The sequence below is a fragment of the Phocoena phocoena genome, chromosome 6, assembly GCF_963924675.1.
Source record: "Phocoena phocoena chromosome 6, mPhoPho1.1, whole genome shotgun sequence".
Classification (NCBI taxonomy): domain Eukaryota; kingdom Metazoa; phylum Chordata; class Mammalia; order Artiodactyla; family Phocoenidae; genus Phocoena; species Phocoena phocoena.
In genome coordinates this window covers 114,537,226-114,551,667 of record NC_089224.1, presented here as the reverse complement: position 1 = coordinate 114,551,667, position 14,442 = coordinate 114,537,226, and the positions used below count along the sequence as shown (strand labels likewise).

At 62.6% G+C, this 14,442-nt stretch overlaps 1 protein-coding gene across 1 annotated transcript; it reads left to right on the top strand.

Moving 5' to 3' along the window:
- Positions 1-822: 822 nt before the first annotated feature.
- Positions 823-5,687, top strand: LCN6 (lipocalin 6). Its single transcript, XM_065879982.1, has 5 exons — positions 823-912; positions 1,092-1,231; positions 4,517-4,587; positions 5,101-5,211; positions 5,566-5,687. Exons 1-5 carry the CDS (start codon positions 823-825, stop codon positions 5,685-5,687), a joined length of 534 nt encoding a protein of 177 aa, XP_065736054.1.
- The last annotated feature ends 8,755 nt before the right edge of the window (positions 5,688-14,442 follow it).

Here is a 14,442-nt window from a genome sequence, read left to right as displayed (position 1 = left end):
CCCTGCCCTTCACTCCCAGGCAGGGTCTCCGATGACCCAGGGTGGGCAGCCCCAGGCCCAGGGAGAGCTCCCATGCGGCCTTGGGGGCCTGGCCAGGGTCATGGTGAGCAGAGGTAGGAGGCAGCAGGGTGAGGCTGCCAGAGAGTGGGCAGGTCCAGACGGGCGAGGAGCAGCGGGCGGAAGGAACAGGGCGTTCCGCTGGGTGTTGCCGTGATGGGGCAGGAGCCCGCAGCCCGCAGCCCGCAGAGCAGGAGGGTTGCTGGGCCGGGAGGAGGTGGGAGCTTTCCGAAAAGCTGCGGGGGGACTTTTCATACTTCTAAGGATGAAAACAAAAGATATGCACAGCTGCAGCTTCTGGAGGGGCTACTTGTTCTCGATGCTCTCCTCAGACATGACCTTGGCCTGGGTTCAAGGGCAGGGTCCCTGGCCCGCCCAGACTGAGCCAGAGACTGTTGGCTCCCCGGAGAGGAGGGGAGGGGAGGGGAGGGGATGGTGCGGCTGAGGGCTGGATGCTCCTTCTGGAACCTTCCAAGTGAGAGAAACGGGGATGGCACGAATGTGTCTACATAGGAGGGGCTTCGCACACGCTCCCCAGGGCCCACGGCCCACTCTCTGGCACGTCTGGAGGATTAATTCCCCCACCTCCCCCCCCACCACTGCCCCAGTACTTTTGCCACCTCGCGAGAAGAGAGGCCAGGATGGTGCCCTGGTGGTTAGCGGCCGCCCACAGCAGTGCATTCCGAGCCTTTTAAAGAGGCTTCCGGGGGTTGGAGGGCTCGCTCACCCCCGCGCAGGTGTGCTGGTGTGCAGACCTCTGCGAGGATGAGGGCTGTGCTGTTGGCCGCCCTTCTGGCTTTGGTCTTGGTGCCCAGGGCCCGGGCCGCGTGGCTGGGCAGGCTGGACCCTCGGCAGGTGACAGCCCTCTTGTGCCAGCACATGCCTTGGGGCCGCACGGCCTCTGGGCTCCCCCAGTGCCAGCCCAGACCACGGGGGCTGTGGGTGGATGGGCTAGCCTGCGTCAGGGCCCCCAGATCAAGAGGATGGGCCGGGGCTGGAGGGACAGACCCCCTCACCCGTTCCTCCTCCATCAGCTCCTGGGGTCCTGGTACATTCTCGCCGTGGCCTCGGGGGAGAAGGACTTTGTGGTGGACAAGGCCACGAAGAACATCGAGGGGGTCACGCTGACCTTCACGCCACAGAACACTCTGAAGATGCTGTCCTCCCGGAACCGGTGCGTGGGGCTGGGGTCTGGACGGCGGGCCCCACCCTCTCCTCCCTCCCCCTCCGCGCTGGGCTCTGCTCTGAGAGCCACCCTCTGCCTGGCATCTGGGCTCTGCATCCCTGGACTCCTGGCTGGGGCACCCCTGGGTGGGACTCACGCCTTCTCCACCGGGGCCGGGCACAGCTTCTGACCTCCCCCGCTGCTGTTCCAGGCCCTTGGGTAGCTTGGCAGGGTCTCTGGTCAGCGGGAGAGGCCTCTTCTTTGCTTAAGGCCCTCCTTGAGCTGCTACTTAAGGTGGGTCCGTGCATCTGTGGCTTGGAGCCCCTGGTTCTCTCGGAAAATGAATCCCCCAGAAGACGTGGTCACTGAGGCCATTTATCAGACAGGACTTGTGGTGTCAGGCTGAGCCTTGGCCGATTTTGGCCAGTGGAGCAGACCCCACGCACACCTTGGGGCAAGGGATGCTGGAAGGAGGGGTCGTGCTTCTGGGGGACCTTGCTGCCTGGGACACCCAGGGGGAGCCAGGCAGAGGGCGGGGGGCATGGCGTGCTGGGGGAGGTGTCGTTCTAGCGTCCCCATCTTTCACGTGGGGAAGGCCAAGCAGTCACCAGCTGGTGGTGCACCACGGGCATTTCCACCCTGAATCTGGAGCCATCGCGCGGCCTGAACAGCCACGCAGACCCCGGCCTGAGAGGGGAACTTTCTCCCCGGCTCCCCGAGGCGCGCTCACTGCCTTCAGGAGATGGCGGGGCTGCCGTCCACCTGGGCCAGCCAGGCCGAGGATGCGCAAGGACCGAGGGGGTCTGTGCTGGGGCGGGGGCCCCTCTGAGTTGGGTGAACATGGGGTCACATGTGGCGTGGGTGGCAGCCCCAAAGCCACATGGCTCGGTGAGTCCTGATGAGGCTGGTGGGAAAACAATGTGCATATGGAAACCTGGCCTCTGGAGAGCCCTGGGCCCTGTGGAACAGCCGTGGACGGGGAGAGGACTACGGCAATCGCAGGGGAGGGGGGTCTCCGACACTCTTGCTGGAACCTGCTTGCGGTTGGGGCTGGTGAGTGGCCTTGCTCTGAGCCCCGTCAAGGTGCCTCTGTCTGAGGACCTCGGCCAGCCCGTCTGCAGGACTCACACTCAGACCAGGGCTTACAGGACAGGCAAGCAGCCGTTTCATTTTGTTATGTAACGTGAACTTCATTTGCCGGATTTTGAATAGGAAACACATTTGCGTGTTTCAAAAAATCAGAGTGCCCCGGGAATTCCCTGGCGGTCCAGTGGTTGGCACTCAGCGCTTTCACTGCCGAGGGCATGGGTTCGATCCCTGGTTGGGGAACTAAGATTTTGTAAGTCGCGTGGCACAGCCAAAAGAAAAATCAGAATCCCCAGGGGTGGAAAGCAGGGGTCTTCCCCCCCCCCACCTCAGCCAGTGGCCCCCTCCCCACAGGTGGCCCACGGTTTTGATCTGCTGCAGCTCCTCAGGGACGTTCAGGCACACGCAAGCCCACGCGCATCATTTAAACACGAGGGCCAAATACTGTTCCGTGTCAGTCCCTGCGGTCTCTGCCCTCTTTTTTTAAAAAATAAATTTATTTGTTTCATTTATTTTATTTTTGGCTGCGTTGGGTCTTCGTTGCAGTGCACGGGCTTCTCATTGTGCTGGCTTCTCTAGTTGCAGAGCATAGGCTCCAGGCGCGCAGGCTTCAGTACTTGTGGTTCGCAGGCTCCGTAGTTGTGGCTCACGGGCTTAGTTGCTCCGCGGCATGTGGGATCTTCCCGGATCAGGGCTCAAACCCGTGTCCTCTGCATTGGCAGGCAGATTCTTAACCACTGCGCCACCAGGGAACCTGCCCTCTTTTGAAACATTTAAAATTTTATTCTCTTTTGTCTTTATAGGCGACAAACTTCCCCATGTTAGTTTTTGCTTCTTTCTCTGATCACGAGGGAGTGAGACGTCTCGGTACCTGTTCCTTCTGTGTTTCCTTCCCAGCCCAGCGTCTGTTCATATCTTTTGCATACTTTTCCCTCAGGCGGGTTATTATTGACTTGCAAGAACCCTTAAGTATTAGGGATTTTTAGCCACTGTCTGCGATACAGTTAGATGCAAATATATTTCCCATTTTGTCATTTTTCTTATACCACCGAGGAGCTGTTGATAGGAAGGGCTCTTTTAGTTTTAGTGCAGGCGTAAACACCTGGCTTCTCTCAGGGCTTCTGGGTTTTGTGTTCAGAAGCCTTTCTGTCTCCCTGGAGCTAAGAGGGCCTCTGACCTCTGACCTGCTCGGGGCTGAGCCTGGGGATACATGAGCTGTGACCATCGCTGAAGGGCCCAGTCGCCCAGCTCCACTCACCCAGTGGTTCCTCTTCCTCCACTGACTGAGATGCTACCTTGTCTCCAGCGAACCTCCTCTGCTTTTTGCTTGTTTTTGAGCTTTCTCTTCTGTTCCTTTGATTTGTCTATTTCTGTGCCAAGTCCCATTGTTTTCCCTCTTGGGGCCCCACAATAGCCCTGTCAGTTTACTGGCTTGTTTTTGCTGGTTACACTTCCTTTTAGGCTTTTCCTTGCTATTCCTGTGTCTTGCGCGGAACTGGGCCGGGAGCTGGTCTTGCTGGGCTTACCGAAGTGGGTCTGCTCATTTTGCGGACTGGCGGCTTAGGGAATTTGGCCCCTTTTGGTGTTGAGTCTCTTTATCCAGAACTGCAGACCTGGGGCTCCCCTGGTGGCGCAGTGGTTAAGAATCCACCTGCCAATGCAGGGGACACAGGTTCGAGTCCTGGTCCGGGAATGACGCCTAGAGCCCGTGCTCGGCAACAAGAGAAGCCACCGCAGTGAGAAGCCTGCGCGCCACAACAAAGAGTAGCCCCCGCTCGCCGCAACTAGAGAAAGCCCGCACACAGCAACGAAGACCCAGCGCAGCCAAAAATTTAAAGAATAAATAAATTAATTAATTAACAACAACGACAACAAAACACAACTGCAGACGCCCTGTTTGTCTCATGCTCCTTTGGCGCCCTCAGCAGCGATAAAAAACTTCTAAGTTTTCTCCGTGTGGTTCTGGCAGCGCGGGTCTCTGGGGAGGTGACGGAGCAGACTCGTCTTCTGCAGGTGCCGAGCTGGCCCATTTCCCTGACAGGTTCGCTTTGGTCAAGAGCAGGGTTTCTGGCTAACTTGGGCCACCGAGGGGGAGGCGGAATCCCCTCTGCAGCCACACTGGCCCCTGGCCGGGTCTGGGTGGCCAAACCTGTCTTCTCTCGTCCTGCATACGGACCCTGGGTGATGACAGATCCTTTTCTTTTCCAGGCTGGAGAGATGCCACCTGCATGCTGTGGAACTGATGAAACAAAATTCCAGATGGGTGTTCGGGAATCCCTGTAAGGATGCCGGCCACGGTGGTCCGGATTCCGGGCAGGCTCCATTTCCCTGACCGTGATCGGGGCCGGGTCCTGCCCCTGGCAGCCCTGGGCCCCCTGCGCCTGCAGGCAGGGTCAGCACGCAGGAGGGGAAGGGGAGGGGGCGACTCCACCCCAGGCTTCAGTGGCGTTCTCCCCCGGGAAGTGAAAGGTCCTCATTTTGTCAGAGGTTTGGCGCCAGTCCTGAGGACAGAGGACTCGACTGTGTCAGGCGGGCTCAGCTGGGACCCCAGGCCTCTCCCTGTACTGTGTGGGGGCGGGGCGGCTGGCACTCTTACCCCGTGGGGACAGGGTCACCGGAGGGCACCCCAGGATGAGCTGGGACTCACCTGCTGTCCATCAGCCACCACAAGCCTCTGTGTGCTGGAGCTGGGTGGGGGTCAGGGACCAGGGGGACAGAGCTGGGAGGCTCTCGGCCAGCTGGGGGGCCCCCCCACGAGGTCTGACCCCACCCCGGCGGCACCTGTCTCCTAGCCCTGGGTGTGCTGGAGTACCGGGTGCTGGCCACCAACTTCAGGGACTATGCCATAGTGCTCACGCAGCTGGAGCTCCAGGACGAGGCCTTCAGCACCGTGGAGCTGTACAGTGAGTGCGGCCGCGGGCGCGGAGGCCTCCCTGCCGTGCTGGGCCTCCGTGCTCCCGGGGTCCCAGCCTTGAAAGAGCCCAGCGGGCTGGCGGCCGCTCCGCTCCATCACTCATCCCTGCATGAAATCCCCACCGGGGCCCGGAGCCTTCCTTCCCTGTCGCCCCCTCCCTGCACTTGTCCTCTGTGGGAGACGTGACCCTGCCTGGAGGGAGGGACGGGGTGGGAGCTGCACGTGGTAAAGGGCCTTGGGGTCAGAAGAGCGCAGGGTCCCAAGTGTCTGTCTGGTTCCTGCTGCGGACCCCCTGCTCGCCCCCGTCCCCCAGCCCGGCTCTCAGGGGGCACCTCCCCTGCAGGCCGGATGGAGCTGGCCAGCCAGGAGGCCATGGGCCTCTTCACCAAGTGGAGCAAGGGCCTGGGCTTCTCGTCCCAGCAGCGGGCCACGCTGCAGAAGGACCGTGAGTGTCACCGAGCCTGACGCCACCGTGTGCTGAGGGGCACGGACCGTGGGGCCATTTGCTGGTTTCCGCTACGCTCGGGGACCCTCCAGGCCTCAGGGCTGGCAGGGCTCGGGGGTCTTCAAGGAGTCAGCTAGTCCCCGCCCAAAGTCAGACCTGTGGGGACGGGGGGTGCGGGGGGGGCTGTGTGCAGGGGCCGGCAGGGCCCCGGGTGCTCTGCGGCCATGGTCTGTCTCAGGCGCCCGGCTGGGCAGGGAGACCCGCCCCGTCCTCACTGCCGTCTCGCTTTCCTCCCCCAGTCACCTGTGCACGCAAGGTCTTCCAGGTAAGCGGCCTTCCTGAGCGTCCCTGAGCTCCTGTGTGGTGGGTGGAGTCTGGGGGCCCTGGGGGCCCCTCCATCCCAGTGGCTCTACCACCGCCATGCAGGGCTGAGGGCTTGGGGGAGCTGATGCCTCTCCGGGCGAGCCCAGGGTCCCCCAATGTTCCTCATGGTTTCCAGTGAATGCTGCAGCCCCCAGGGGACCAGAGGAGGCTGGCCAGATGCTACCCTCCCTGCTCAGCCTCCCAGGTGCTGGGCTTTGGGCCGGCTGCTCCCAGGGGCTCTCGACGCAGATTGCAATAAACCGGTTCCACAAACTTGTGCTATGCCTCTCGCCTGTGTCCAAGCAGGGCCCTGGGCTGAGAGCAGACAGAAGAGCCGACAGGGAGCTGCCTCCTCAGGGCTGGGTGGCTGCAGGGAGAGGCGGATGGGTGGGGTGGGCTTGTCAAGGGCTGAGCACAGAGCACAGAGCCAGCCTGGGCACGAGAGTGCGGGCCTGCAGCCCCGTCCCTCCCCAGCGGCCCTCTGGCCCGGAGGTGGGAGCTGGGCTGCAGGCGGCTGCCCCTTCCACAGGGCTCACGGCGCCCCGGGCAGGCAGGAGGCTGGTCTGCTCAATTTGGAGGACGACCCTGTGATCTGGATGAAGAGTGGGCAGGGCGCTGGGCTGGGATGCCCAGGGTGTGAATGATTGGCTTTTCCTGGCTGGAGCTCTTGGATGGGGGGTGGGGGCAGGGACCCCAGAGGGCTCGAGCCTGTCGGTCCTCCTGTGTCCTGAAGTCCTGGCAGAGCACAAGCCGTCAGGGGAGGTGGGCTGGGAGCAGGGTGGGGACTGCCTCTCACTTGAGGTGAGGTCAGGTGTGCACAGGCTGCCACCCTCTTCACACACACGCATGTGCACCTATGCAAACACGTCAGTACCTTCTAAGGGCATCGAGAAGGCAGCCCCCGCGTCAGCGCCGGCACCATCTGAGCCCCGTCTTCACGTCCTTCACTTTCGTCCCTGTGAAATGACTCAATGACACGTTCCAACCTTTGCCTCTCTCCCCGGGGGGCTAGGACAGGAGGCCCAGGAGCCTCCCTGCCAGGTGCAATGGCTCTAGGGGACATATGGTGACCGGAGGCCCAGGAGGTGACCTGGAGAACATCATGGTCTCCATCTTTGGGGCATCCCGGGACAGCAGCTGTGCCGCTCCGAGGGCCAAGGGTAGGGCTGGCCCTCCGTGCGGGGAGGGAGGGCCCCAAGCTCCCTCCCCGCCATTGGCCCACCAGGCTGGCTCGCGGCTGCAGGCTGGCCGGACACCCACGCAGGGCTGGTGGGCGGGGACATTTAAGCGTGGCGTCCAGCGGGCAGCTGGGAGGAGGGCCAGGATGGGGCCAGGCTGGCTGTTGCCCATGCTGGGCCTGGTGCTGGAGCTGCCTGGGGGGTCCCCGGCGCAGAAGCAGCTCCCCAGGGAGCCCCACAACCTCAACTGGGGCAAGGTGAGTCTCGTGCCCCCAGCCCACCAGCCGGGCGCCGGGGCCAGGGTGGGCAGGGGCAGCAGGAAGAGGGGTCCCTGGAAATCTTTGCAGAGCCACTGGAATCCGCTGGATGGGCTTTCAGAGGGCTCCGGCACAGGCTTCTGTTGGCCCCGTGGGGCAGCCGACGGCCTCTTTTGGGGACAGGCTGGGGCTTCAAAACTCAGCTGACGGCCGTGGGCCACATGCCAGGAGCCCCGAGGAGGGGCCGTAGCAGAGGCCCCCAGACAGGCACAGCCTGAGGTGGCCCGGAGGTGCCAGGTGGGCAGAGGGGAGGCAGCGCGAGCAGGACACGTCCTGGAATAATGAGGCCTCTGGCCGGGTGGAAGTTTCCTGTGGGGGCGGCCATGGGCACAGGCTGAGGAGACTGGGGGGCATCTGGGAGGGGTTCTGCTGCAGGGAGAGCAGTGGGACGGGGTGCGGGGGCCAGCTGGGAGGGAAGGGGCCCCCACGAGGCCCACGTGGGCAGGAAGCTCTGACACCCGGTGCCCAGGGCCCTGCCTGGTGCCGCCTCGGGCCCTAGAGCAGCCGGGCATCTGCGTCCTCAGCCTGGGGCGGCAGCGGGGGCCCCGAGGCAGGGCCGTGCCATCCTGTGGGTACTGGACGTACCCTGGGCCTCAGGCTAGGGTCACCTGTCCTGTGGGTTCTCTGGGGCTGGGGTGGGGGCTGAACCCGTGTGGCAGCCCAGACCCCATGCCCCCAGCACCCTCTCTACAGTTTTCAGGGTTCTGGTACATTGTTGCCATCGCCTCTGACACCCAGGGGTTGTTGCCGGCCAGAGACAAGAGGAAGCTGGGGGCGTCTTTAGTGAAGGTTCACAAAATGGGCCAGCTGAGGGTGGTCCTCGTCTTTAACTGGTGAGTGGACCAGGGCAGGGGTCCCAGCACATCCTCTGCAGACCCCTGAGCCCAGGGAGGGGAAAGGGAGCCGGGGGGTGGGGGCGGGGACCAGGCCCGAGCGTCAGTCTGGAAATCCCACAAGGGCTGTCTCCGAAACCCCAATACCCATCACTTTCTGCCCCTAAAACTCAAACGGCTGCTTTTGGGAGAGGCTCCCACAGTCCACCAGGGGCTCAGCGGGCAGAGGGCATTTGGAGTGTTTCCCCTGAGCTGTGGGACCGGCCCGGGTCCACGCTGGAAAGTCCCAGGGCGGCAGAGCCCAGAAGGGGCTCACAGCCCACCTCCCCCCAGGTCACAGGGGTGCAAGGCACACTCGCTGATCCTGCGGAAAGACAGGAAGAGGGCTGTGTTCAGGAACACCTGTGCGTAACCGCTGGGCCCTCGGGAGAGCAGGGGGAGGGGTGTCCAGGGCTTCCTGGCCACCGGGACCCAGGCTTGGGCTACCGACCGCACTGGCCTCAGCTGTCCTCTTCTGAGAACATGGGCCGGTGGGGATGAACGCCCAGGACACGCGGTCAGGCCACCGTGGCCCAGAGCCAACGTGGCAGGTGTGTGCCCAGGGGCCTGGGTGGAGGGGACTCTGCGGCCCTTCCAGACACCCCCGCTGGGCAGGCGGAAGGGGTCAGGGGGTCGGGACCCACCGTCCAGGCGCGAGCAGGCGACTCTGTGCTTCTCTTCCCGTCCAGTGAAGGGGGTGGCGGGCTTCCACGTTCTGATCTCTGACTACAAGGACAGCGTGGTCTACCTGCGCCTGGGCCGGGCGGGCCAGGCCACCAAGACCCTGCTTCTCCTCAGTGAGTCCAGTGGCCGGGCGTGCGGGGCAGAGAGTGGGGGCCGAGCGGGCATCGTGCCGGACACCCAGACCAGCGGTCACACAATGGGCACTCACCCCTCAGTCCAGGGTGCCAGCCTGTGGGGTCTGGTGGTTTGCAGATGGCCGCCTTCTCGCTGTGTCCTCGCACAGGGGTTGGGGCGGTGCTCTGGTCTCGTCCTCTTCTCGTAAGGGCACCAACTCCATCATGAGGGCCCCACGCTCACGACCTCAGCTACCCCGATCACCTCCCAAGGCCTCCTATGACCACCCAGTTGGGGACTCAACACGTGAATTCGGGGGACACACGCACGTAGCCCACAGTGGCCGGTCACGGCCCGTGGGGTGTGGCCTGGCAGGAGGGGTGACGTGGGGAGGTAGGGCTGGCCGAGGATGTGAGCACAGGGAGGGAGGGAGGGAAGGAAGGAGGGAGGGAGGAGGGAGGAAGGGAGGGAGGGAGGGAAGGAAGGGAGGGAGGGAGGGCAGAGCGCAGGACCCTGTGCGTGGAGACCATGCGGGAGGGTCTGGGAGGTGCCCCCAGGGGCGAGTGGGGAGGCCATTGCAGAGGGGGGTCAGAAAGGCAGAGGCCGGGAGGGGCAGGCTGTCCATGTGGACGCAGAGGCCCCCAGGCTGACAGCAGGATTGGGGGGCAGGAGGTGAACCAGGAAGAGGTTCTGCCCCGGGTTGGGTGGGTGGTACAGAGAGGGCGGGAGGGGGTGCTGGGGCGTCTCCGTCGGGGTAGGCCCGTCCAGGGATGCAGTGGGAGGGGCAGCAGCCAGGCCAGAAGGAACTGGAGGGCGCTGCGTGGTGACCCTGCGTGGTGACCCCACCTCCCAAGGCTCTCTGGGGACCCGCCCTGGCCGACGCTTCCTGTCACCCACCAGTAGCCGCCTGCCCCTGAGTGCACGCACCTTGCTTGTCTGTCCCAAAGCCTGCGGGCGTTCCGGTGCTGAGGGGCAGGTGCCACCTCGCACGGCTGATGGCGCGACTCTGCTTCCCCACTGCAGGCAGACAGAGCACGGCCAGCTTCCTGAGTATGAAAAAGTTCATAGACGTGTGTGAGGCTTTGGAGCTCAACGGCAGTGTGACAGTTCTCCCGAAAGATGGTAAAGTGCGGCCGCAAGCGCTCGGGCTCCGGCAGCACCGCTCCCGGCCCCGTGCCCATCCCGCTGGGGTGCTGACTCCTGTGGGGGACAGAGAGGTGGAGTGGTGACAAGGGCACTTGTTAAAGATCTAAAGCCACGGTGAATGCACGGCCACGTGTGCGAGGCCACGGCACCCAGAGCACAAATGCTGCCTTGGCCAGGTCTCTGCCATGTGGCTGGGGGTCGGGGCTGCACGGCTTTGCCCTCTGCGGTGCCCGAGGCCCCCGGGAGAGCCAGTCCCCCACCCCCTCACTGCCTCTTTCCTCTCCCGCAGCTTCCTGTGCACACACCATCCTGCCGTGAGAGTGAGCTGCCACCCACCTGCTCTTCCCTTTGAGGCTCGACTTGTGGTCCACCTAGACCGCAGGAGTGTTGTTCCAAATTGCAGGCTTTCACATCCAACTGGTTGTTGAGTGGTGTTTGGGGACCCCAGGCCTCTGATGATGTGGAACCTGGGGCCCATGGCTGTAGCCCAGCAGGGTCCTTTACGATCACTGAGGGATGGGGTGAGGGGCAGATGCTGACCAGGCGGGGGATGCGAAGCCAGGCCCCTTCGGCCTGTGTCCTCTGGATTCCGCGGCAAAAAGGTGCGGCTGGGCCTTTTCTGCTGCAAGATAGACCACGGGTCCCATGTAATGTGCCACGTGCTTTCTCTGCAGTGAGTCTCTGCCACCGTCCTCCGCGTCCCGTGACACCCTACACTGTCTCAGGAAGCCGTACACTTATACGCACCACATGCATGTCGCGGACATCGTGCTGGCTGCTGGGGAGAGAGCAGTGGGCACACAGGCAGCCGTGGTTCTCTCTTTAGGAGAGGCGGACGCTGACTCAGTCATCCAAGCACACGGTCATAGACCCTCAGGAATACGTCCAGAGGTGCCAAGTGCTCACCACAGCAGGCCTGGCTCATTCCAGGTCGGGAGGAAGGGTCAGGGAGAGCTTCTTGGAGGAAGTGACGTTTGAGCTGAGAAATGAAAGGCGGTGCGGGTTGAGAAAGTTATGGTGAGGCTGGGAGGGAGCAGGCCCTCCCTGGAAGATGAAACAGTCTGAAAAAGCCCAGAGTGGTGGAGATGGAGGGGAGGGCGTGGGTGCAGGGCCGGGGCTGAGCTCGGAGCAGCTCAGGGATGCCCGGATGCAGGTGTCCTGAGGGAGTGCGAGTCTAGAGCAGAGGTCAAGGTGGGAGACAGATATTTTGGAGTGACTGATATTTATTTGGTGACAGAGGCTGCACACGGATGAGATCACCTAAGGAGAAAACAACAGGATTGAATCAGTCAGCCCCTGATGCTTAACAAACAGCCACACAGATGTATTTTTATTTTATTTTTTTGGCCACGCCACGTGGCTTGTGGGCTCTTAGTTCCCCAACCAGGGACTGAACCCGGGATTCACCTGGGCAGTGAGAGTGCCGAGTCCTAACCACTGGACCAGCAGGGAATTCCCCCCTACGAATGTGTTTAGCTGCCCTGCCTGGGGCTCAGCTTGGGATTGGCTGATGTAGGCTGGGCTCGGCTTGGGATTGGCTGATGTAGGCTGGGCTTAGCTTGGGATTGGTTGATGTTGGCTGGGCTCAGCTTGGGATTGGCTGATGTAGGCTGGGCTCAGCTTGGGATTGGCTGATGTAGGCTGGGCTCAGCTTGGGATTGGCTGATGTAGGCTGGGCTCAGCTTGGGATTGGCTGATGTAGGCTGGGCTTGGCTGTGGAGCTCGGCTGCATTTGTTCTGACAGTTTTGTGTCGGCGGGAGGTGGGTTGATCTGGGCCGGCTCTGCTCCGCTTGTCCTTCAGCTGTGGCACTTGTCTCGTGGCTGTGAAGAAGGAACAGGGGCCCTTTGAAGGCTCAGAACGGGCACAGCGTCACTTTGCATCATCCTCTGAGTCACTGCCTGGTCCTCACTCTCAGCCACAACAGCTCACGTCAGGGGTCTTCGTCCCACCTTGCGTCTCAGGTCCCCCGAGTCTCCTGTAAGCGGGGTGCTGGAAAGTGGACCCTTGTGGTCTGCGTCCTGCAGGGGCTCCGCTACATCACACACCTTCCAGCTAAACGAGAAGTGGCCCCAGCCCAGGGGTCAGCATCCCCAGTGGACCAAGGGCGGATGACGGCCTGGGAGCTCCCGCCCAGGAAGGAGAGGGGCGGCCCCCTCTGGAGGTGGGTGTCCCTGAAGCACTGGCTCTGTGGCTGCAGTGTGCTGTCCTCTTGTCTCTGTCCTCTGAGACGCTTCCGTTTCACATGTTCACTTGCTCCGGTCACATCTGAAGGAGGCGTCAGGACACACGCCATGTGTGCAAGGCGCTCAGCCCGTCTCCTGACTGGAGAAGTCACTCCGCGGCAGCCGTACCCCCACCTCAGCCACGCGGGGCTTCTGACACTTGGAGGGTTTTCTGTATATTTGATTCCAATGTACTCCAGGTGCCCAGGGCCACCCCAGGGTCCTTTAGGAAACGTGCCTCTTTCTCCAGGTTTGAGGATTAGAATTTGGGGGCGCTCAGCCTCGAGGACCTCCCTGGCAATTTAATTCTTCCAGAGGTCCAACAAAAACATCGCACCCCAGTCTTGATTTGGTCTGTACCCTGAGGACGTGTCTCGCTGCGGCGCCGGGATTGAGTTTTGTTGCCTGTCTGCATTTTAACAGCCATGTCCTAGATTTGACCCCCGGCCAGCCTCAACCCTCCCATGGAGTTTACTCTGAGATGAGAGTCCCTCAGATCCTGGAGGACCCCTGCCCACCCTTCCCATGCGGAGCCCATCCCTCTGGGCCTCCCCACAAGGGCACAGGTGTGCACACACACACACACACACACACACTCACACACTCACACACACACTCACACACTGACTGCCCTGCTGGGGGTCAGAGGGGAGTGCATATGGGGGAGGTGAGAGGGTTGAGAAGGAGGTTGGGGGCAGCTCTGCCATGGGGCAGGGATATTGACCGCCTAGCAACATGCCTGGTCCCATAGCACAGGGAGGGGAGAGATGCCAGGCTGATGGCAGGGGGTCCCCAGGGTGCCCAGGGTCCGGGGCCCTAGGATGAGACCTACCCCTACTGTGGAGGGGCTATAGGAGAGGAGGCCTCAGCCTACTTCTCTGTAAAGTGGGTGCACAGACGGGGTGATCCCTAGGGTCCATAAGCTTGCAGAGGCGTCTGCGGGCCTTGGTTCTCCATCCCTGACCCACTCTGCTCTGAGTCCTTGGGAAATGCTTTCTACCCCCTGAGGCCCTTCTGAGCAGGGGGCATCCTGGGGACTTGGGGGACTGGGGACCTGGGGGTGCAGAAGGTGGCAGAGACTGGACCACTCGTCGGGGACCAGGGACAAGACCCTCCTTATTGGCGCCTGGGGGTCCGCATTTGGAAGTGGGTGGAGTCACGGCCCTGGTTGGGATGAGGAGGCCTCCGGAGTGAACTGGACATGAGGACAGTGGAGGGAAGGAGGGGAGCAAGAGTGGCTCTGAGGTCCCTCTCATCCCCCAGGAGCCGGCAGGTCCTGCTCGTTTGCCCCCTCGGCCGTGGTGGAACCACTGCCTTGAGGACCCCCAACAAGTTCTGTGGTTAGTTTTCTGGTCTCGGGCCTGGGGCTGCAGTTCCTGGGATGACCACCAGGGGGAGGGCCGTGCGCACTCTACTGGATGGAGCAACTGGAGCAGGGAAGGGACACCCGGGGTCATTCGGGGCGTCCCCCTGCCGCGGACCCAACAGGCACCTTTTATTGTTAGCCTCCAGGCCCACAGTGGGAGCTGCTCAGAGGCGGGAGGGGGCTCTGAGACCCTCTATAGATCATTCAGCTACCGTCCCCCCTGCACTCACCCTGAGCAGGGGCCCTGTTAGCCCTGGGGGCGGTGCTGACTTGACAGATGGTCCCTGCCCTGCAGGAGCTCACAGCCTGGAGGGGCAGATGGACAAGAGCAGGAAAGCAAATTCACGTGGGAGAGAAGGGCAAGTGCTCTAGGGAATGAGTCAGGGTCCTGGAAGGAGGGCCAGGAGCCCCTGGGGGTCTAAAAGGCTCCCTGGTGACATTGATGCCGGGACCAGAAAGACAAGAGCAACCAGCCCTGCACACTCTGTGACAGTGAGCTGTGGGGGGGGGG